The 21,480-nt window shown below is 40.0% G+C and overlaps 2 protein-coding genes across 4 annotated transcripts in view; one reads left to right on the top strand and one right to left on the bottom strand.

The window, feature by feature from the left end:
• The window catches only part of JADE3 (jade family PHD finger 3), a 40,738-nt gene extending 22,703 nt beyond the window's left edge, over nt 1–18,035 (bottom strand). The window contains exons 1-2 of one of the 3 annotated variants that reach the window (XM_044433058.1): nt 17,907–18,035; nt 1,999–2,058 (exon numbers count right to left, since the gene is read on the bottom strand). In XM_044433058.1, the coding sequence (XP_044288993.1) occupies nt 1,999–2,047 (49 nt within the window). In that variant the 5' untranslated portion in view covers nt 2,048–2,058; nt 17,907–18,035. Of the gene's footprint in view, nt 1–1,998; nt 2,061–16,608; nt 16,710–17,906 lie in introns of those variants that run through there. The other 2 variants (XM_044433069.1, XM_044433074.1) reach the window with 2 other exon arrangements.
• Nucleotides 15,558–20,525, top strand: LOC123023935 (WW domain-binding protein 11-like). The gene is made up of 3 exons (XM_044431074.1): nt 15,558–15,675; nt 17,804–18,386; nt 18,691–20,525. Exons 1-3 carry the CDS (start codon nt 15,558–15,560, stop codon nt 18,872–18,874), a joined length of 885 nt encoding a protein of 294 aa, XP_044287009.1. The 3' UTR covers nt 18,875–20,525.
• Nucleotides 20,526–21,480: the final 955 nt, after the last annotated feature.

Raw genomic sequence — 21,480 nt, forward strand, 5'->3', positions numbered from 1 at the left:
ATAACGGCTTTTGAAGGATCAGTATTAGTCAACTAGCCAGCATGGTGGGTCCAGTGGCAGAGCCAGGAAGCCTACACACACACACACACACACACACACACACACACACACCCCTTCCTCCTGGGAGGCACATCTTCACACCTATGTTTCATTTCCTATTCCTCCTGTGAAGTGATCTTTTTCTGTTCCTCCTTTCCCCTGTACTCTCCCCCCTTTCTGCTCAGTGCTTGCTTTCCTACTAACTTGTCCATGTTTTTTTAAACCTGCTTGATAGATGGGAGGGACATGTTGAAGAGCAATGCTTCAGCCAGTGGGGCTACAATGTCTGTGGGAAGAAATGAAAACGGCACAGGGGGAAAATGAGTAAAACACTGATGGGGGAGAGAGGGAAAGCAAACAAGAACAGGTAAAGGGGACTACATTTGGCAGTTCTCCAAAATGTGGTGGTTAGAACCCCTACCTAGAAGTCTGCTCTTGAGCTGGCATAGGCTGTTCAAAACCTGCTCATAACTCAGCACTGTAATCTAGGCTGTCATTATATGCAAAGTAGCACTAGAAGTCAGGTTCCACAAAGCACAGTTGAGCTCACACTGTCCTGATGCCACATTAGCGGTGCATGTGCCCACTGCACCTGCTGTTTATTATGCACTGCATTCCATAAATATCTGAGTTTGCTGTCAAGAGACCATGTTCAAGCCCTTGCCCAACATTCCTAGCAAGGGAAAAGACACTTCTCCACCCGGCAATGCTGCTTTTTCTATTTCAGCAGTCAGAAAGTAGGAACAATGAAAATCAGTTCCCTCAACCCCTTTTCTTACTGTGGCTGCATTTCCCCACTCTCAGCTAGCTCTGTGGCTGGAAGAGTGCAACACTGCTGAAAATGCAACAGCAAGAGAGGAAGGAAAGAAAAGGAATAGATCAGGGCATCTTTGGCAGGGATACCTGCAGAGCTTGCCACCACACAGTTATGCAGCAGATGCACAGACTTTAGGACATTCAGTGTGCCTAACGCAGATGCTCCTTTGTAAACTAGACCTTAAGTTCACATGAGGATAAGCAACTGTAAATAGTACTAAAATATGGTAGCTGGAGTCAAAAAGGTACCTATTTTAGATGTGCTATATCAGAAGCAAGCAACCTGGTGCTCACCATATTATAACTCCACATTATAACTCCTAATAGTTTTGGATTATAATTCCTATCAGCACCAGTCAGCATGGCCGATGATAAAACTTATGGAAGTTATAGTCCACAATGTCCAGAGAGCACTGGGCTATCTATCCCTGCTCTATATATTTAGCTCCTATTGAGACCTGAGTCCTTTATTCAATATTAATCCCAAATCATGAAAAGCCTGCCATAAAAATCTTCATGTAGAAGAGCACAACCAGGGTATATCAGCTTAGAACACTGGTCTCAAATTGGTGTGTATTCATGTATTATTGCTAGTATTAATCTGATCTGTAAAATGGTACTCAAGGCAATTAACAACTATAGGAATTAAAAAGTAAGAACATAAACTTGGATAAAATAATAAAACAAATACACTAAAACATAGATAAAATCTATAGGATGAAAGAGCTTTATAGTTTATGAATTGCACCAGGATACAAATTAGAAGCTGAAGTTTCCAAACATTTTGTGAAAGCAGTTCCATAGAAAATGTCTTATAATAATCCAAATATGTAATTAAGGCATGTGACTCTGGTAAGATCATATACTTGAGTCTAACTCATTCTAATTTCTTGAATCAGAATTGCACTAGCTTTCAATTCTAAAGAATGTTTAAGAATATATATTGAACAACCACATCCTTTTTCTAAATGTAGGGTATCTTTAAAAAAATGCACCTACCTGAAAAAACTCAATGGGAATTTTTTTTTAAAAAAAAAAACATGCCTTTCTTAAACCATAAAAAGAGGTATAACAGTTTGCCCTCAAACCAGAAGAAACCACATGCAGACGAGACAGATCAAAGGAAGACTAGATCATGCTTACTTTCATTGTCTGAACTGTCACTGCTGCTTAGATGCCTGTGGCGTTTCATCCTGACGCATCCTAGAAAGGAAGAGGACAGAAAAAATAAATCGTTGGTGGAAAAAGTCAGGCTGCAAGGCAAAAAACAAATACACATACAGAGAATATTCTTTGCTGCTTGACAGCAGGATACTTATACAAGCTGAGGATTTTTGTAGTTTCCAAACACTGTTAAATGAGAGTTACTTAGTGTAATAAACAGACAAAGTATATTGAATGATCCATTGAGCCCTACTGTGCTGTTTATGCGTGGTCAGTCTACCATTAGATTTACAAGAAGAAGAGGCAATAGACTATTTCCAGCAGGAAAGATGGTGTGTGTCTGTTGCTAAAAGAAAAAGTATGTTTTCTCTTTTCTGTAGCAATTTCCAATAGAGTATATGCACAAATTTTCAAACTATTTATTCTTAGAACTAATTCAGTGTCCATTAAATCAGTGGTAAGTAGACTTCAGGCTTGTTAAATCTTTTTTTTTTTTTTTTTACTAAGCTCCTAGCTCCACCAACCAGAGCCAACTACCAAGACATACTTATAATTAAAGATAATTATTATGATTATAGCACATTTATATCCCACCTTTTTTTCCTCCTGTGGCTTACAAAGCAACCTCAGGCTGCTTAAATAGTCTTCTTCCACTCTACGTGGTATTTCTGAGGTTTTCCAAACCGAGAAATATTTTTTCAGTACCCAATCCTAACTAAACTCCCCCCACCCTTCACTTCTGGTTACTCCAAACACCCATCATTTAAGCAGCACAATTGAGGTGGAACTGTTCATGTTGTTGCTATCGTTAAACCACCAGGCATCATACACTCCTTCCATTCTACCACAAATCACCCAATGTTATTTATACAAGATGTAAGCCATGGTTCAGGTATGAGTTCCAAGCGTGACACATCGCATTTGTGAAAACATTTCCCTCATTTCACCATCAATTCACACCATTTTGTCATAATATGGCAGAAGTGACATGGGAAGAGGAATCTTGCCAGAGAAATCTTGCTATTCTGAAACATTACTGATTTATGGTTACTTCCAAATAACTGATCACCTGGTGATGGACCCAACAGGCCTTTCATTGGTCTATAATGAAATAACTGATAATTCAAAGTGCCTGAAATAGCATGACAGTCTTGATAAACTAAAGGTCATTATTTGACTCTGCACCTCATGCTGTCATCAGAGGAGGGGAAAAAATCCATCAATAGAGCCAATCTGTTCTCCAGCTTATAGTAAGTATAGATGGAGCTAACTAATCAGCACTAGAAATTTCCCTGCTTTAGCTCAGCATCAAAACACTTGCTGCTTGGAAACCCGGCAAAAATTTCCTTCTAAAAAGCCTGTTCTATCTGTACAAACCAGAAGTCTTATGTGGCATGTATGTTTTCAAACAACTAACTACTTTCCATCTTTTCAGAAATAAGGTGGTAAAGTAGAGACTAGGCAAGATAACTCTGCAAACCAAGTTACCAATAAAAAAGGAGAAGAGGTAAGATCAATTATTCCAGAGCAGATATTGGAACAATCAGAACAATACAACATAAAAGACAAACATGAGGAAAATGTTGGGAGCCAAGAAATGCAACACATTCAAAAAATAACATCTAAGTCTATGCCACCGCTTGAGAAGTCTAGTACATAAAACAAGGAAAAATCCTTTTAGCTCTGACCTATATTCAACAGAGCACAAAAAGACTCTTCTCTCCATACTCATATGCTGCTAGTAGACTGCTATATACTGTACAGGATCTCTAAATATAGATTCAACAACCAGCAGCCTAAAATAGCAGAACTGATACTACCAAGCATGCCAAACGCATTTCTTTTCAAATATTTATTAGACTGCTGCTCTTACATGATTCCCTTCCAATCCAAGGGAATCAGGTCCATACCCACTTCAGGATCAGGTGCTCACTCTCAAACCATTCAGATTCCTCCAAAATAACATTCTTAAACATTTCATAACCATATTAAGCCTATTATACTTCCTGTTTAGTGATGTGAACATTCACAGTACTGGAGTATTTCAGTAACATAATTCACAATGTAATTTCTACTGTTAAAATTATGAATGGGCCTGCTATTTTCCAAACTATTTGCCAAATAGTCAGTGCATGAGTTTTAATGCATTGCTTAATTTAATCATGAGTAACATAGTTAATAGTGATTATAGCCATTCTTTAATGTTCTTTTGAATTTCAAATATTTAACCATTGGGTGTTGGGGGAGAGAGAGAACAAAAGTGAAAACCATAGACACAAATTCTGGTCCAAATGTGTAATACTCTCCCACAATACTGAACAAATGTACACACATCAGAATAGTTCCACTAAAAAGCAGGTGAGCTAAATGTAAGCCAAGGTATCCTAATAAGTTTCTGAAAGATATTTTTAACATTTGTAGACCATGCAGAACAATTCTAACCCTTTGCAAACAAAGTAGCATCAACCTGAGGCTGTGCTGAGCAGATGGAATGAAACCAGACAAGCTGTTCTAAACCATGGTTTCCCTGTTGAACATATAGAACCTCAAACTGTGGGATCTCTTAACTACGTTTAATGCTAATAAAATGAAATAACACAGAATAATCAAAATAATCACATTTTCTCACCTTTTCAGTATTAATGGCTAGAAATCTTCCTCTTCAGACATAATTAAGTCATTGCAAAAATCTGTTCTACTCCACATGAGCTTGCTGACTGAATTGCTTAACAGTCCTTAATCAAGAACACAGGCCATTTGGTCTTTGGTGTTAAACAAGGGTAATGGGAGGAATGTGGGAGCAGCAGAAAAGAGAAAAATTCTTCTTTTGGAAAAAAACATCCTTGCAGTAAAAACATTTTATCAAAATTAACATGGATGATATCTGTTTTTCTATAAGCAAATGACATGCTGACAATGCTCAAAAACATACATAATGGGAGACCCAACTTTAAACAATGAGCTAGTGATTTCCACGAGGTGCAACAAACTGCAAACAGAAACCAGTTTAACTGCCATAACTTCCTTAAAAGAATCTTGGGAACTATAGTTTTATGAGGGTGATATGAATTCCATTAGAGGTTCCCAGCTATCTTCTAGAACCTAAAATTCTAGAGTATAGCCTTAGCAAACCAACTGCAGTGCAATCCTGCTGGGTTGAAGCTAAACTAAGAAATGCAGATTTGGATATCAAGTTTCCCCATAAGTTACAGTAGACATTTCTGTAGATGGTGCAAATGACACTGAGAACTGTTAAAATGACAGTTTTACAGCTTCAGGAAGCATGTTCTATGCTTCTGCTGCTTCGGAAAATGGGCACAGTTTTATATTTAAGTCATTTATGTAAGATCCTTCATAATATGTATGCTAGGGTGTTTTACAATACAAACAAACAGTGCACACCATAAGACAAAACAAATGTAAACGACTGAAAATTAAACACAACAGAACAACCCATTCAGTTAAATGACCAATTTTTAAAACATATATAAAATAGGCAAAGCAGTTGGGAGAACAGAATGAAGTTTCCCCAAACTTTGCTGCCAGTATAAGACAATAGTAGATACTACAGTGGTACCTCGGCTCACGAACACCTTGGTAAATGACCAAATCGGAACAGCAACAAAAAAATGTCATGAAAATTTTGATGTGGGTCGTGAACTCCACATTGGGAAGCAACCGAGATCGCAGCCATCTCCCCACCCTCCCCGAGTGGGGAGATGGCCACGATTGCAGTTGCATTCGTGCAGGGAAGACGTGCGTGATCAAGGGTGCGCTCCTAAGGGAAAGACAGGCACGATCTCGGCCATCTCCCCCCCCCCCCACCAGCACGATTGCGGCCATCTCCCCAACCCGAGTGGGGAGATGGCCACGATCATGCTGGGGGCTGGGGGGGGAGGAGAAGGCCGAGAACGCGTCTGTCTCTCCCTCCCCCAGCATGCCCCGTTCACACCCATCTCTCTCTGCCCCCCCCCCCAGCGTGTCAGGCTAACGGGCTCGTGCAGGGATGACAGGCGCAATCTTGGTCATGCTGGGGGGGCAGGGAGATGGCCGCAATCTTTGCTGTTCTTTGTCACTTTTCTTCACATTTTTCTCATTTAAAAAAATGGTTACAGAACAGATGAACCTTATTTACATTGAACCTTATGGGGAAATCTAACTTGGCTCATGGTCAATTTGAGTCACAACCAGAGTCCTGGAACAGATTAAGTTCGTGAGCCAAGGTACCGCTGTCTGTGTGTATTTTGGAGGCACAGGAGAAGAATTTTGCAACTATGGTGCCTCAACCAAAAATGTATGAAAGTTAGCTCTAACCAGATACATGTGCAATATATGTATATTATGGCTGGACTTATGACTAGAGCAATGCCTACAATAAAAGCCATATTCCTACAGCTTTCTTTCCACACAGGAGCACAGCAAAAGTACATTCATGGAACCCCTAGAAGACCTCAAACCAAGGAAACCATGATGCTTTGTTCCTAGTGTCTTATAAGCCAGTCCCTTTATAGCACTGGACTGAGGAAGTCTCCTTAATTAGGTCCCAGTTTATATCTAACTTTTTACCTGATCTCATCAACAATCCTTTTCTGCTCAATGTTCTGCCTCATCCCCTCTCCCACCATCCCTCCATCTCCCAAGACTTCGTTGCCTTATCATACTTTATCTTGTGTGATATTGTCCTTCACTAGCCATGCTGAGTTACTTGATGTGCGTTCCTATTGTCCACTAAAAGAGCTACACAGCCAGTTCGAAGACACTGTCCAGAGAGCTGCCATCAGGGCAAGAATGGTTATAATTGTGACAAACAGGAACTTCATCCATGCAGCACACATGTAACTGCACTTTTTCCTGCAGAATTATTTCCAGCACATGCCCAAAGAGCAGCTGATATTTAAAACCACAACCTAAAAGTCTATATTTAAATTATTCAGGAGTGAAAGGAATTGCCCAAGAAAGTTATGCAGCTGCCACACTTGTTTTCAACGAACATGTGTTATTCATACAAAACATCCCCAACAGGCTTCTGAAGTTTATGCATCTCACTGCAGAAGTATCCACCGATATGTCTTTCCAAATTATAGCAGAAATGAGAAATTAACAATTCCTTGGTCACCTGCAAAGGGCTACAAAGATTTATGCTATGAAGAACATAATGTGCCAATGAGATATAAGATTATGCATCTTCACTGCAAAAAGGCATCATTTAATCAAAGACAGATGCTGGTAAGGTAGCAGGTGTCAGAACAGGGTTCCCAATGAAAGCGGGCAAAATAAATGCTGTAGTGAGCAAACTCCAAGCTTACAGTAAACAAAAGGAAAGCATCTATATCATAATTTCTCCAAGCTATCAGACAGATTAATGATATGTTAGAACACTTTCCTAGTGCCTTCTGCAGCTGCTACTATAGTAGCACATGCTATTTTTTATGCATGTTTGTGTTTTCTACCAGCTAGTGTAGTAATAGAGAAAGCACAGGAATGAGTAAAATAATAGTCCCTCCAATGTACGGAATTTCTCAACAGTTGCCCCCGCTCACATTTTCAAATTTTATTAATGTTTAATTAAACAAAATGAACTTTGCAGAGTAGGGGTTGCTAAGCAGCTACACTTCCTTTTGTTTAACAGATGGCTCTATGAAAACATGCATGCTTAGCAGTTACTCTTTATTGTTCTGTATGCCTTTGGGTATGGGGATTTTTAATCCCCTAAACTTTGCAGGATTGTTATAAACTACATGACTTAAAAGGTCATAATGCTTTTGCAGTCTCTATTGGGAATTTACTTTCTTTCTTCCAGCATGTGATAATTGGCATCGTACTCCCTAATGGGTTATTATATATTTAATAGTTAAAGGCTCAACTCCTCCTCGTTTCAACACATATTCTTCCATTAATTCAGAATGTAACCATTATACTCTGCTTTATAACTGATATTAAAATAGCTATTCCATAGTGTGCTGGAGAAATAAAGGAAAATTATATTTTTACTTGTGAACTGAAAAATATCGGTCCCCAGAGTCTGATACCACTTTTACAAGATCATGGCCTTAATTTAAATTTAAGCACTGCAAAACATACCTCTTAATTCTGTATCAAGGATAATCTCTTTATATCTTTGCAGAGGATGGTTTCTTCATTTAATTTCTACTGGTTATACACATGTAACCAGTTGGACCAGTATGCTAATCCTCCTAGCATCCTGACTGCTTATCAGTGGGTTAATTTCTTTTCCATTTAGGAACTTGGTTAAGACAGCACACACAGTGAAACAATGAATGAACTGAATGAGCGAAAGCTTGGGAAGTATTATGGGGAGAAAGCTTAAGAGCAACCAGGTAACTGAAAATAGATAAAAATGTACAGCTCATTTGTGCAGATTTTTATAGAAATATAATTTTAAATATAATCAAAGGCTTAAAAAACTGGTGTATTTCTCTTCCCTGATTTGGTAAAACCAAAACTTATTTCACATCTGCCAAGTTACGTGTGACAACAATACTTAGTAACACTGACAATGGACAGATATGCTGATTCCTCACTATCAGGCAGGACTGCTTAAGTAATGCTTAATAATTAGGTACAGATGTTAACAACTAATTGGTGATATGTAGCTCACCTGATATCAAGGACCTCAGCGATTTGTTATTGTATTCTTTAAAGCAGTGATTTTTCACCTCCTGAGTACCTCTCCCAATGCAATTTGCTGAGCAGCTCTTCAGCATCTGCTATGAAAATGCAGAACTGCTGAAGAGATTTCTGGAGAATATTCCAAAATGCAGAGTCTGCTCATGTTGGATCTTACTATAACCCCACACTGAATGCACATCTCAGATCTGCAAGTTCATGTCCACATAGTCTGCTCAAATTAATCTAGAAGTAACTAGGATTACCCAATCCTATACTCAAAATATCTGTAATACGTACATTGACATGAAATTACATCCACAGCATTCATTTTGCCCACCTGTAGATAAGTCGGATCATCAAAAATGAAAAGTTCCACCATTATAAGACTCAAAATTCTGATGCTTATGGAAACAACACCAGAAGAGTTAATAGCTTAAAACTTGGCATCTGTGCTCTACCTCACAGAAAATTTCAATCCAATCGGGTACAAATTGCCAGTGATACAGCAAGTTAAATGATACTGCATATAGATGCTGTTGTACGTTTTGCTCAAGCTGTAGCTCAGCATATTGATTTCTTTCAAATTCTGGAAAAAACTACTGGTATACTTTATTCAGGCTCATTGAGGACATGTGTCTTTCATTGGTTTGATGAAATTCTCTGCAGCAGTTTAAAAATCATCAAATTTTTCCTTCTCTGGTAAAGCCTGGGGCAACATTTGCTACCAAAGTTATGTTAGCCTTGCTCAGTTTCACTGTGAAATATATGTTGCCATTGCTCTAGTGCTCTGAATGCCACTCTTCTGTAAGCACTCTAACAGTGGGAGAGGAAGAGCAAGACACTGTCAAGTGAGATAAGAGTGAGGTAATTTTAAAGGCTGACAGAATAATTTTCACTGATGAAGAGAAGAAAGAGAAGTAAAAATCTATGTGGAGTCCTGCACAGGCTTACTCAGAAGTATATTCTGAACATACAGAAGCACCTATTCATTTCTACACAAGTTAATGGCTTGCTTGTGTCTTGTTTTTTAGTTTGTGTTTCAGAATATTTCAATAACCTTTTTTTTTAAAAAAAACAGGAAATTCGTTGATCAATTTAAAAAACTCTTGCCGGTTCTAAAGTTAGCTCATATTGGCTCAAGGTGCACGAAGGCAAAAATTGGAAGCTTATTATTCTTATATGACATTTATATCCCACTTTTCTTCTTCTTGCAAGGAAATCAAGGAGGCTTACGAGGTTCTTCTCTCCATTTTATCTTCACAACAACAACCCTGCAAGGTAGATTGGGATGAGAGTATATGATTGGCCCAAAATCACCTAGTGAGATCCATGACTGAGCAGGAACTAGAACCTGGATCTCTCAGGTTTTCAGTCCAACACTCTAACCACTACACTACAATAATTCTTACCAGCTTTGACTGGTGTCTTTATAGGCATGGTCCATTATCAGTGATATTGTTAAATGTCATAAATTGTGCTTGCTTACAAGGAATAAACAGTCATGAGCCAATTCACACAAGGATTCCATTAGCAAAACAGCAAGGTTCAAGTGCTTCACAAGAAACGGGAACCAGACATATTTGCTACTTCCATGCACTACATTCTTCCCATATGAATTTGAGCCCCAAAACATGTAAAAGTGTACATACAGGGAGGGCAAGTTTTAAGCTATCACCATTTGTGACACTGAACATGCCAGCATTAAAAACCAAGTATGATTATCTGTTGCAAGAAATTTAATAAATCTAAAGAATAAAGACAGGTATTTTAATTTTCTTCCTCTATTTGTCAAAAGGCCCTAATGCAACTGGAATAGCTAGTTTCACTTCCATGTGAATGTTATGGCTGATGAAAAAAAAAATATTTCCAGGAGTGACCATAGTAAAAAGTCCCAGACTTTCCCAATCATCTAAAAAATATCTGTTTCATATGAAAACTAAATTTGGAGGCATGCTTAATTTTCAACCTAAAAGGAGTTACTTTTAGAGTGACAAAGAATTATCTACCTAGAGAAGACTTAATCAGTTCTATGCCTGCATGGGTCATGCTGTTTAGAATGTGCATGATAAGTAAAAGCAGGCACATTGAACAGTGATTCCTGCAAACACAACATTACAGAAACAAAAAAGAACACTTAGAAGATAATTCTAAATCAAGGTAGTACTGTGCAAATAAAATGCAGTAACTCTGTCATTCTAAACTCAGCATCAAAGAGAAAAGGTATAATCACAAGTGCACTGCGATCATGTTCCCATGATATGACAACCCACCCTACCAATAAACTATGGAAACAATAGAGCTGACTGTGGGTTAGTATCCCAGGACACTTGGCAGGTGAACTTTCAACAGTAGTATCAGGTGAGAGATGAGACAAGGCAGCTTTAGCTGCCAAATCCTCAGGGATACTACTGAAAGTCCTGAGGGGGTTAGGATTAGGGAAGGGCTACAATTAGCTTAATTACAATAACAATTAGAATTTTCAGTAACAAAAGGCCTAAAATACACATCACTTGGAAATGTTTGTACCCAAACCCCATGACCACTTCTGGAAGAGTAATTTGCAGCAGAGAAGAGGCAGGTAGGTGTTTAAAGTCTGCCTCTGCTGCACTTTCCTGAAGATGGTTTTCCCAGAGAAAGGAAGACAACAACAAAAAAGAGAAAGGTCTATTAGGGTTCAGTTATCCACCTTTGTTAAATAGTAACTACGTTTAAGATTAAAGCCTTTTCAATGTGGCTGGTTTTCAATAATAAAACACCACTTGTACAAAATTTCAAAACACAAGTAAATTACACATAAAACTGTACGGACCTGCATAATATAAATGTTAAAATCCAGAAATGGTTTCAACTAAACAGTTTCATGTATAACTTAGTCTAAGTCAGCCCTGTCTAACCCAATGCCTCTAGATGCATTGGATGGCAATCCTCAACATACCCAGCCAACAAGGTAAGTGGCCAGAATGGTTGGGGATGGTGGGAGATATAGTTCAACACCAGGCATCACATTTGGGAAGGCTAATCCAAACCTTCGACAACAGCCTGATCATCAGTGATGTTTTGCTACTGCCCCAAACTGAAATTATTAAAAATATATTTTGAACAACAGTGTATGCCTACAGAACAACTGTCTTATATCTACTCAAATATATGACTTAAAGTTCAAATTGGCACTTAACTGTAATATTGCAGATTCCTTCCACATACGCCTTTCTTCAAAGATAAAATGTGTACGTATGTAGATCAAAGTGCTTTAAGGCTACAGTCCTACACACTTGCCTGAGAGCAAGTACTGCATATCTCACTGAGGCTTATATCTGAGAAGACATGTATAGAACTACACTGTCAAGGACTTCCTGTGGAAACACACACACACACTCTCTCTCTGAATAAACTCGAAGTTATGATTTTGCTAAACTAACAAAACCAGCCATCTACATTTTGACTTTCCCCTTTCATGAGTAAAATTCAGAATGCTCACAATGGGACTGACAGAACTGAAACTTACATTATTATATTTTAAACAGAAGTGAATGTGTGCAGGGACCTTTCAATTAGAATATTTTAACAACACAAGGAAAGCAAAGCAAGATTTTTTTATTTTTTATTTTTTGCATCAGGGGGCCTGGTCGCACCCTTGCCATGTTCCAGAGCTGCATCAAGAGGTACAAGAATTCAAACTTGTGGAATACTCTCAGCGCTGTTTGCCTTTGATTCTGTATTTCAATAATGCATTAAAGATGCAGTTGCCCCTGAAAGAATACAAAGTAGCAGCTCATCTCTACATTTTCTTTAGATAAAGAACTACAAATAGTTTCCACTTTGTTGCTTAAATAGTTGACAATATTTACATCCCCCTGGAAAAGAATTCTCTTTTCATTACCCCCTTCCATTCAGTCATTTTCTAGAAAGGAACATTTCTGCGTTCGCTTCCTTCCGGACTAAAGCAAGAAACACTGTTGTTCTTTACTCCCATGCTGCATTTGAGCCACCCCCTCAGTGAATAGCTGCCCTGTGTCTAGCTCTGGGAAAACTGTGAGGAATAGCCAACAGCAGCAAAATGATTAAACCTAATCCTTGTCAGTTTTCACTGCAGTCTACAGACTCAAGAACAGTTTCCCTCTACCCCTGCTTGCTTTTCTGCCAGCAAACAAAAATCACTGAACTGGAAAACTCAGCCTCAAATGATTCTAGTACATATAGGCAAAGTTATATCTCTTTAAACCATTTTGAATAATAGTACACATATACAGACAACAAAGAAATACCACCAAGGAATTGAGCTTAGGAAAAAGAACTCAGAAGAAGCATTTAAAGAAATGAATGGAGCCTGCAATACATATTTCCCCAACAATAGCTTATACATTGCCCATTTAAAAGGGAAAAATAAAATGTTAGTAAACAAGCATAGCTTCCATTTTAAAAACTTGCTTATTAAGCCTACTAACTAAGGAATACAAAATATCCATAGAATATATCCCAGTTGCGTTCAGACCCATAGTTTAATTCTACATGAGAGAGCCTCAGAGTCACACACTTCCCTCTCTGTTGTGACTGTGACAAGTTCAGAAACATCTGCATTTTTTCATTTCACCTGAATGGGAAAGTGGGCAAATGAGCAAAGATCATAGCCATTGGTTGATCTAGGCTTGTTTTGACAAATTTGTTTGAACCAACCAGACATTATGCCAATTCAGCCAAAACAGCAAATTTTAATTAACTTTAGTTGAAAGTATTTGCTTCTGATCTCATGACTGTCAAAGAAGGGAGGCATGGTTTAGTATTATGCCTGAGCATGGATTCTGAGATGGAAAACTCTCCAAAAAACTTTGCATTTGCATCTCCATCACAACCTTGTCACTAGCTTTCACTTCAGAGATCATAAAAAGTGACCTCCAAAACAAGGAGGAAAAAAAGAGGGGAGCCATGGCAACTTCAAAAGGGTTCCTGATCAGAGCAAGGAAGAGAAACACAATGAGTGCCATCCAAAGTAGCACCTGGTGAACCAGGTGTCACTGGTGGTGGCTCAAGCAAACCTGGCAACAAGAGCAAGGTATTTCTGCCACTCTCACTAATGGGCTTGCTTACTGCTCTCTGCAACTCATAATGGGATCAGTCACACAGGTTGATTTGACGCCACAAGCCATCCCAGGTTGAACAATACCAGAGCAGGCCCAGGGTGGGGGGGGGGGGGAGCTATCCTTCAGGAAACAGTCTGGGGTTGAATGACACAACAACCATGGCTTGTTACCCTTAATGGAATGTTGTCTCATGTGACCCCAATCAATGTGGGAAAAAACAGGTTTTCCATTTTTCCAAGAAAATTTCTCATACCACTTATAAAAGCTATTAGAATTGCTTTTACTGGAGGCAAGAATCCCGTTTAGAGATGCCTGCATAATGATAATATAATTCTCTGTCAAACAGTTTGGGATATTTGTTCCATGGTAAGCCTGGAAAGTGCTTTTTCCTAACTCATACTTTAAATAGAGCTATAACAGAGGTGCATAAAATGATTTTCAGATCATCCAAAGTTCTCAATACTCACAGGCCTAAAAGCAATTATTACAGATAGAAGACCAACATTTCTTCTCTTTGGAATGCATCTTCTTTCTTGTGCTATCAATTTCAGTTCCCCTGCATCTATCAAGAGCCTTCTTTCATTGACATAAATATATACATACATTCATAGATATGCATGAAAACACCAAGCATTCAAGACTTGCTTTCCGTACAACCACACCTTATTACTATAACCATTTCTGAAAGGAAAGCAGCACTAAACACAGTCACACACATACACACAAAAACCAAAATAGCATTCAACTACTCTTTTGTGGGAAAGAACTAGTTTTAAAAGTTGGTACAAGCTATTTAAAATTCCATTAAGATTTAGGAAATTTTTCAATCACAGAATTGTCCAATGTTTCAGTTAGCTAAAAGAGTTGCTATTATTAATTTTAAATATAGTTAATTTTAATGCTACAACCTGAATACTTTAATATTGGGGTGGGTTTATCTCTCTGCATGCATCTCAATCTTTGATGCACAAAAGCTGTATTTGTGTTCATAAGTAACATCCAGTGATATTAATGGGTTGTAAAAGTAAGATTCTAAACTATTCTATTCTAATTTCTCCATCCTCTATAGTGTTAATACTAGAGAATGGAGTCATTTAAAACTCAAGTCATTTACAATTTTAATAACTTCCACAGAAGCAATAACTTCAGAATTCTCAGTTTGCAGACACTGCCAGCATTAGTTTTCTGGTATTAACTCACTGTGTAGGTTGTCAAAAGTAAAGCTCCCACACACACCACAAGTATCAGAATTTGGAAACAGTTTCCTATTCATGTTAAATTGCTATTATTACATTGCTTTTATATCCTACCTTTTTTTTTCTCTTGTAATCCAAGGAATCCAAGACAACTTCCTCAACTCCTTATTTATCCTTACAACAATCCTATGAGATAAGTTAGGCTTATTTGGGGGAGGGAGAGTGACTGGCCCTAGTTTACCCAGTGAACTTTAGGCTAGATAGGGCTACAACCTGGATCTCCCAAATCCCCAATCCAACACTCTAGGTTTTATCTACATTCAGGACTTATGAAAACTATTAGTCAAAACCAGGATTGACAATAGTCAAGACAGTCCCAAAAATAATCTCACAGAATGACTGGAACAAACAATGCAATACAGCCCAACATATCTTTTTATTCTAAACACCCTACACATGGCTTTGGTGTGGGGAGAAAATTAGTTATAGCAGACTCAAGGTTGGGTAAACTGCAAAACCCAGTCCAGGTCCCTCTCAGAGAAATGCTAGCTCTATACCACCTCTGCTATCAGGTTTTTATATTTGCTAACAGTGCTACCACAGCACCAAGACCCATCCCTCTGTCAAAGGGAACATGCCCCCACTCTGTCCTAACTCTCCTCTCCAAGTACTGGATGAAATTGGGGGACACAAGGTTGGAGGTCAGATCAAGCGGCATACAACAATTTTGTGGAAAGCAACTGATATTCCAAGTAAACACAAAAGGGACTGGGATAAGTCCCAAATGAACTCAGTGAAACTTACATCTAAATGCAAGATCAGAATACAATCAAAGTATAAGTATCAAAAAGATTGAGATAGGTAACAGAACCAACAGAATTTAAAACAACATTGACTGACTTTCCATACACTCAACGGCAAGCCCATGAGTAACAAACTCCAGTGTTGCACTTTTCAATTACAGACAAAATATTAAGAGATAATTAGTTAATGCGTTTCAACTTAACAAAAGGCTATTCATCAGAGAACTTCAAAATTATAAAGAAAACTCTTTCTTTCAAATATACCTTTTGAAGCATGCATGGTATAGGTATAAATACCTATTTTGCATTTCCATAACTTCCCATTGAAGTCTCTTTCATAGCTCTTTCATTCCTAATCTAGTTCACTCGGTTACATTTCTTATGTTTAACCAAGGCACTCAAAAGATACACTGCAAGCTTTTTCATGAAATTAGGCCATATGCAAAGACAACCAGCAGTCAGTTCCACAAATGGAATTCCACTCCAGTTATGGGACTATCTGTGCCTGTACAGTCCAGCAGAGTATTATCTCTGATGATTATCACATGCATTGCCAAAAAGGGGCAGTAGCTGCTTGCATATAGGAGAACCATCTCAGTAACTCTACAACACTATACAGAGCTGCTAACTTTCCAAAGCACTATTAGCTGGCTCCCAATGTACTGAGTTATATGTGCAGGCAGAGAAGATAGAGATATAATAACCAATATAGATCTTGAGCTCACATCTCAGTATCTCTAATAGTCTTTTCTTTAGCTTGCACACAGAAGGCACAGCCATTAGATGCTACTTGGTCACAAGCCAAGAAATGCAATCAAAACCGTTCAGATTTTTGTTTTCCTGTACTGGTGCATGGGCAGAAAAAAGTTCCTCACGTCTCACCTGACTAGCTCTGTGTGGTGGTTGGAGCACTGAGCTGGAGACCTGAGAGATCAAGCTTCCAGTTTCCATTTGACTGTGAAGTTCACTCAATGACTTTGGGCCAGTCACTTATTCTAAGTTACCTTACAGAATGGTTTCTGTAAAGATAAAATTCAGCTATGTAAGCTACTCTTATGAAAAACAAGAGGAAAGAAGTTAGTTATAAATGCAATGTAATAATTTTATGCAAGCATATGTGCATATTTTATACAAACAAGGGCTTCCTTCTTGATAAGTGTAGATAAAATGCCATATTTGCATTAGACCAGCCTTTAACACAGAATGCCTGTAAAACTGTATTTGCTTCCAAAACACACACACATACCCATTCTAGGTTGCATATACACTTAAGCATAATGGTTCTTAAGAACATATTAATGCAGTATGTTTACAAGCAGTTTACAGTATGATCATCGTAGTTCGGGCAACAGAGAAGGTGCCAGTGTGACCAAGAGTGCTTCTTAGACCTCAGGGTACCCTTCCCTAACCTGGTGGTCTCGGGATAGCCATGCGGTTGGAAAATACGTAAGTTGCCGTCCAATACATTCAGAAGGTATCATTTTGGAGAAAGCTGCCTTAAAGCAAGCAAGCAAGCAGAACACAGAAGGGAAACTTTTAAGCGCAAAGGATGTTATTAAAGCCCTAGAAGTCAAACCCAAATACCTCTAGGGCTCAGTTCTACCTGAACACAAGCTCCTCCCACTTATTTACATAGAGCGCGCGCACCTCCGGCAGCCCAAGATGGGGAAAGGGCGAGAATGCTCTGAGCGGGCCAGCCCATTCACAACCAACCACATGGCTGCGGGCACGGACGGATGCGCGCGGGCGGGCGGGCGGGGCGCGGGCGGGCACGCACGCAACCACGTGCCCCACCGCCGCAAACGACTACCTTCCCACCTCGGGCGGCGCGCGCAGCTCCTCCTCCCGCTCACCTCATGGCTGCTCGGCCCTTCCCGCCCCGCCAGCGTGACTCCGGCCGCGCGGCCTTGGCGCCAAACGCCGCCTGCGCACGGGAGGGGGCGCGACCGCGGTGGCGGGACCGCCGCGCGCCGCTAGAGCGCCACCCAACACCGCCTCTGAGCCGGCTTGGCCCCGCTCTCTGCTCCTGCACAGGCCACCTAGGCCGGACGGAGCCGCCCCTTCTCCGACTGCGCAGGCGAAAGGGAAGAATGGGAGAGCGGGGCTCGTCCTCGGCCCTTCGTCTCGCAAGCCGCGCCGCCGCCGGCTCGGCCGCTGGCACTGCTCCGCCCGCCGCTCACCTTGTGGGTCTGGAGCGGGCGGCACCAGCGGGGACGCGGGCGTGTGCGTGTGCCAGGGCCCGCAGTTCAGGCGGCCGTTGCTATTCCGCCCCGCTCATCTTCTCCGGGCTTGTTGCTCAGACGCAGCGCCTTTCTCCGCTCCCTCTCGGTCCTCCCGGGCCTGCGCTTATCTCGACTACGACTTCGTCATGCCGCCTCCTTGGACACCCGCTTCCCACTTGCTCACCCTCCCGCGGTGCTTGCACGACGAGCAGGCCGTTGCCCTTGCAGCCTCCCACCTTTGGCAGGCCAGCGGCGGCACAAGAGCCCTATTGTATTATTGACACCGCCGCCGCCGCCGCCGCCTCCCTGGCTCCGCCTCTTCCCCTTCCCTTCTTTCCCCTTCCCTTCTCTTCCACCCTGCCAGCGGCAGCTCCAACTCTCGCTTTGGTCCGGGCTCGGCTGCTTGCCACCTGCACGCTTGAAAGAGGCTCCCAAGACGTACGCTCTCTAAGTCCCGCTAGCTTTCTCCTCTTCATTGACCCCTTCATCCTGTGCAGCCCGAGCCTAGGCGCGTTTTCACGCCTGGAAAAAAGTCTCAAGGGGGCCGATTTTCAACTACAGCACGTTATCTACCGTCGCCCCCTAGATTTCGACTTCTTGCCAAAGCAAGGATCGATTCCCACGTTTTTAAAAGACCAACCCATTCGGAAATCACTGTATTCTTAGGATTGTTCAATAGGCACCAACGCATTACGATACCCATTTTAATTATCTTTCTTCAACTGTGTTTTCTCCCCCACAGGTTGACAATGAACGATACAAGAAAGGAAGATTATTTCACCTCTCTCCCAACACACAGCGATGCCTACTTGGCTATTCCGAGTAGCGCACCTATGCCATGTAAGAAGAAAATAGTATTTTATACTACTCTCTGTGCTCCTGCAATCCTGGAAAGGCGGCTTTGTAACGTACTATTGCTCAACTGATGGAAGGAAAAGTACCTTCCTTCGAAATCAACGAGCAACTCACCAGTGCATAAGCTGTGAAGAGAGGAAAGTACAGCTCTAAGAAGTGGGCAAAGATCACCCCCAGCTGTGTTAGTGTAAGTCAGAAACAGCAAGAATTAGAATTCTCTGTGACTGTAGTTACACATCATTGGGTGCTGCCTCATGCAAGTTCAGTCTCACTTTCAATCTAACCAGCAACAGCAACATAGATATTAATGAAATTTGTGCTAAAATATATACTAGCATAACAGGAACTAACTAGAAACTAAGCTGCAGAAGAATGGGTACTTATCTTCATACAGATACAGTATTATGTTCAGTTTGCTTAAGACTAAGTAGCTCGGTAGTTTATGAAGAAGCTGTCATATGCCAATAATTCAAATGTGCATGGAAGGCACATTGAATCCAGCCTTTCAAAGTTTCTAACTTTATAGATAGTGTAGAAGCTTCTTACATTTTGGAAGGTGTAGATAGCAGTCCAGTCACATAAGCAGACAAGAACTAGAACCCCTGAAATATGCTGCAGCACTGCCATCTCCCATTTTATCAGACATTAAGGAATTTATTGCATTAGAAAGCTGCTAACTCACATTCACTCAACTTACACGAATGGAGACTCACGAGTGTCAGAACAGGGCTGAATGTAACATGAAATTGTTCACTCTGGGCACAAAGTGATGTTCTACTTAATGGCAAACTAGAACATTTTCCCTCCAATTTTAAGAAGCTGCAGGTAGAACTAGTTTTATGACATAACAAGGGGCATCAGATGGGGATGCAGTCTCAAGCCCTCCCCCGCTGAGAAGACATTGTTGATTCTTGCATATGATAGCCAGAAACAGGTAGGCTTAAAAATGTAGGTGGGGAAAGGTGTACCTTTCAAGCTACAAAATATTCCATATATTGTGGACATTAGGCATACAGTCATAATGGCTGTCAACTAAGGTTAAAAATGAAAGCTTTAGCAAATCTAGGAAGACTCTTGCACATCTATCCACATGTACAGCTTTCATAAAATATGAAGAATTACCAGAAGAGAAACTCAGTTCAAACTCAGGCATGAAGGTTATTGGATAAGCTTGGTAATTTATCCATTTTGGTCCACAAAGGATCACATATATTAAACCAGATGCAGGTATAAACCACAATTTTCCAGTGCTGGAGTTCTATAGAAGACCATTGAGCATACACATAAGATACATGCTACCAACTACAGTTTTATAGCAAATTATATAAAGAATATTGGAAATATGAGGCCTATGGCCTCATCTCCCCTGTCTATTTGCAAGTCTGTCCTTCACACATTGTTACTGATTGGAACTTAGGAGTTCCAGTCCCTACAAAAGGTATTGTAATTGAGGTCTACTTTAACTAATTATGTTAAAAGAACCTAAGGTAATTTTCTATCAATATTTGTGTATCATCTGAAGGCACATGGTTTCCTGAACTTAATCAGGTCTGTATCTAATTGGTAGAATAGGAAGGGATATTGTCTTGGGAACCTTATGTATGCTGCATTGAGTTCCATGGAAGAAAAACAGGATATAAAGAAAATGGATAAAAAAACCTAATATTAACATTATATATTAAACACTTTTTAACTTGCAAATAACTAAGTTATTCTAAAGCATTTTATACAGACTTTATATTAACAATACCAAAGTAGTTTATAATCTAAAACTACAGTACAATAAAACCGATAATTAAATAATAAAAATAAATTAAAACAACTATGAAGAGTTGACAATACTAGTGTCAAGAAATTGTTTGGACAAAAAAATTGTCTTAAGTTATCATTAGAAACACTCCACATGAGCAACTCACTTGATCTCAGTGGACAGATCATTGCCAGACTTTTCAGAAAGCTGTTCCTTTGCATTAGCCTTAAAACTTTTTCTATCTTTTGAGATGCCACTATGTAATTACATAGTTTTAGCTGCCAAATCCTCCAGGATATCAGGAGGGAGGGATGGAGTGGAGAGATGGAGTTCTACAACTCAGTTACTTGGATTATCTGTTGGGTACATCATGAGTTGCACTCCAAACAACCCAACAGTCATTATTCACAGGGGGCCTAGAGTAAATTGCAAACACTCACATTGATAGTGTTAGCATTTCACAGCTGGAGGGGGAGAGCAGGGCAACTAACCATAAGCAGAATCAAGGGGTTACTGTAGGCTTGTGCCAGAGTATGAATCCATTACAGGAAAGAAAAGAAAACTGAGGCACAATCATGTGTTGAAGGCAGAGTTGGGGCACAGCTGTAGCCAGTACAATACCACAAAAGCATTCCTTTTGCCTATTCTACAGTGGCCAACAGTGTAGTCCACTACACAGTAAAAGGCAAACTAAGTCAAGCAATTTCAAGATCATAAGTGCAAATATTTTTTTTAATGGAAAGAAATGTTAGGGGTGAAAGTCCTTTTGCAATTGCACCAGTACTTTAAAAAGGAAAAATAGCAAGAAGTTGAAAGTTTTGAAAATACCTGTCATCCCCCCCCCCCCCCCGCATACACACTTGACATGTAGGAAAGAAGCAATCTACCTACCTTCTGGCTGCAGCAACTGGTGCCACCTTTCCCATA

Source organism: Varanus komodoensis, unplaced genomic scaffold (assembly GCF_004798865.1).
Source record: "Varanus komodoensis strain SLA01 unplaced genomic scaffold, ASM479886v1 scaffold1, whole genome shotgun sequence".
In the NCBI taxonomy this organism is placed as follows: Eukaryota; Metazoa; Chordata; class Lepidosauria; order Squamata; family Varanidae; genus Varanus; species Varanus komodoensis.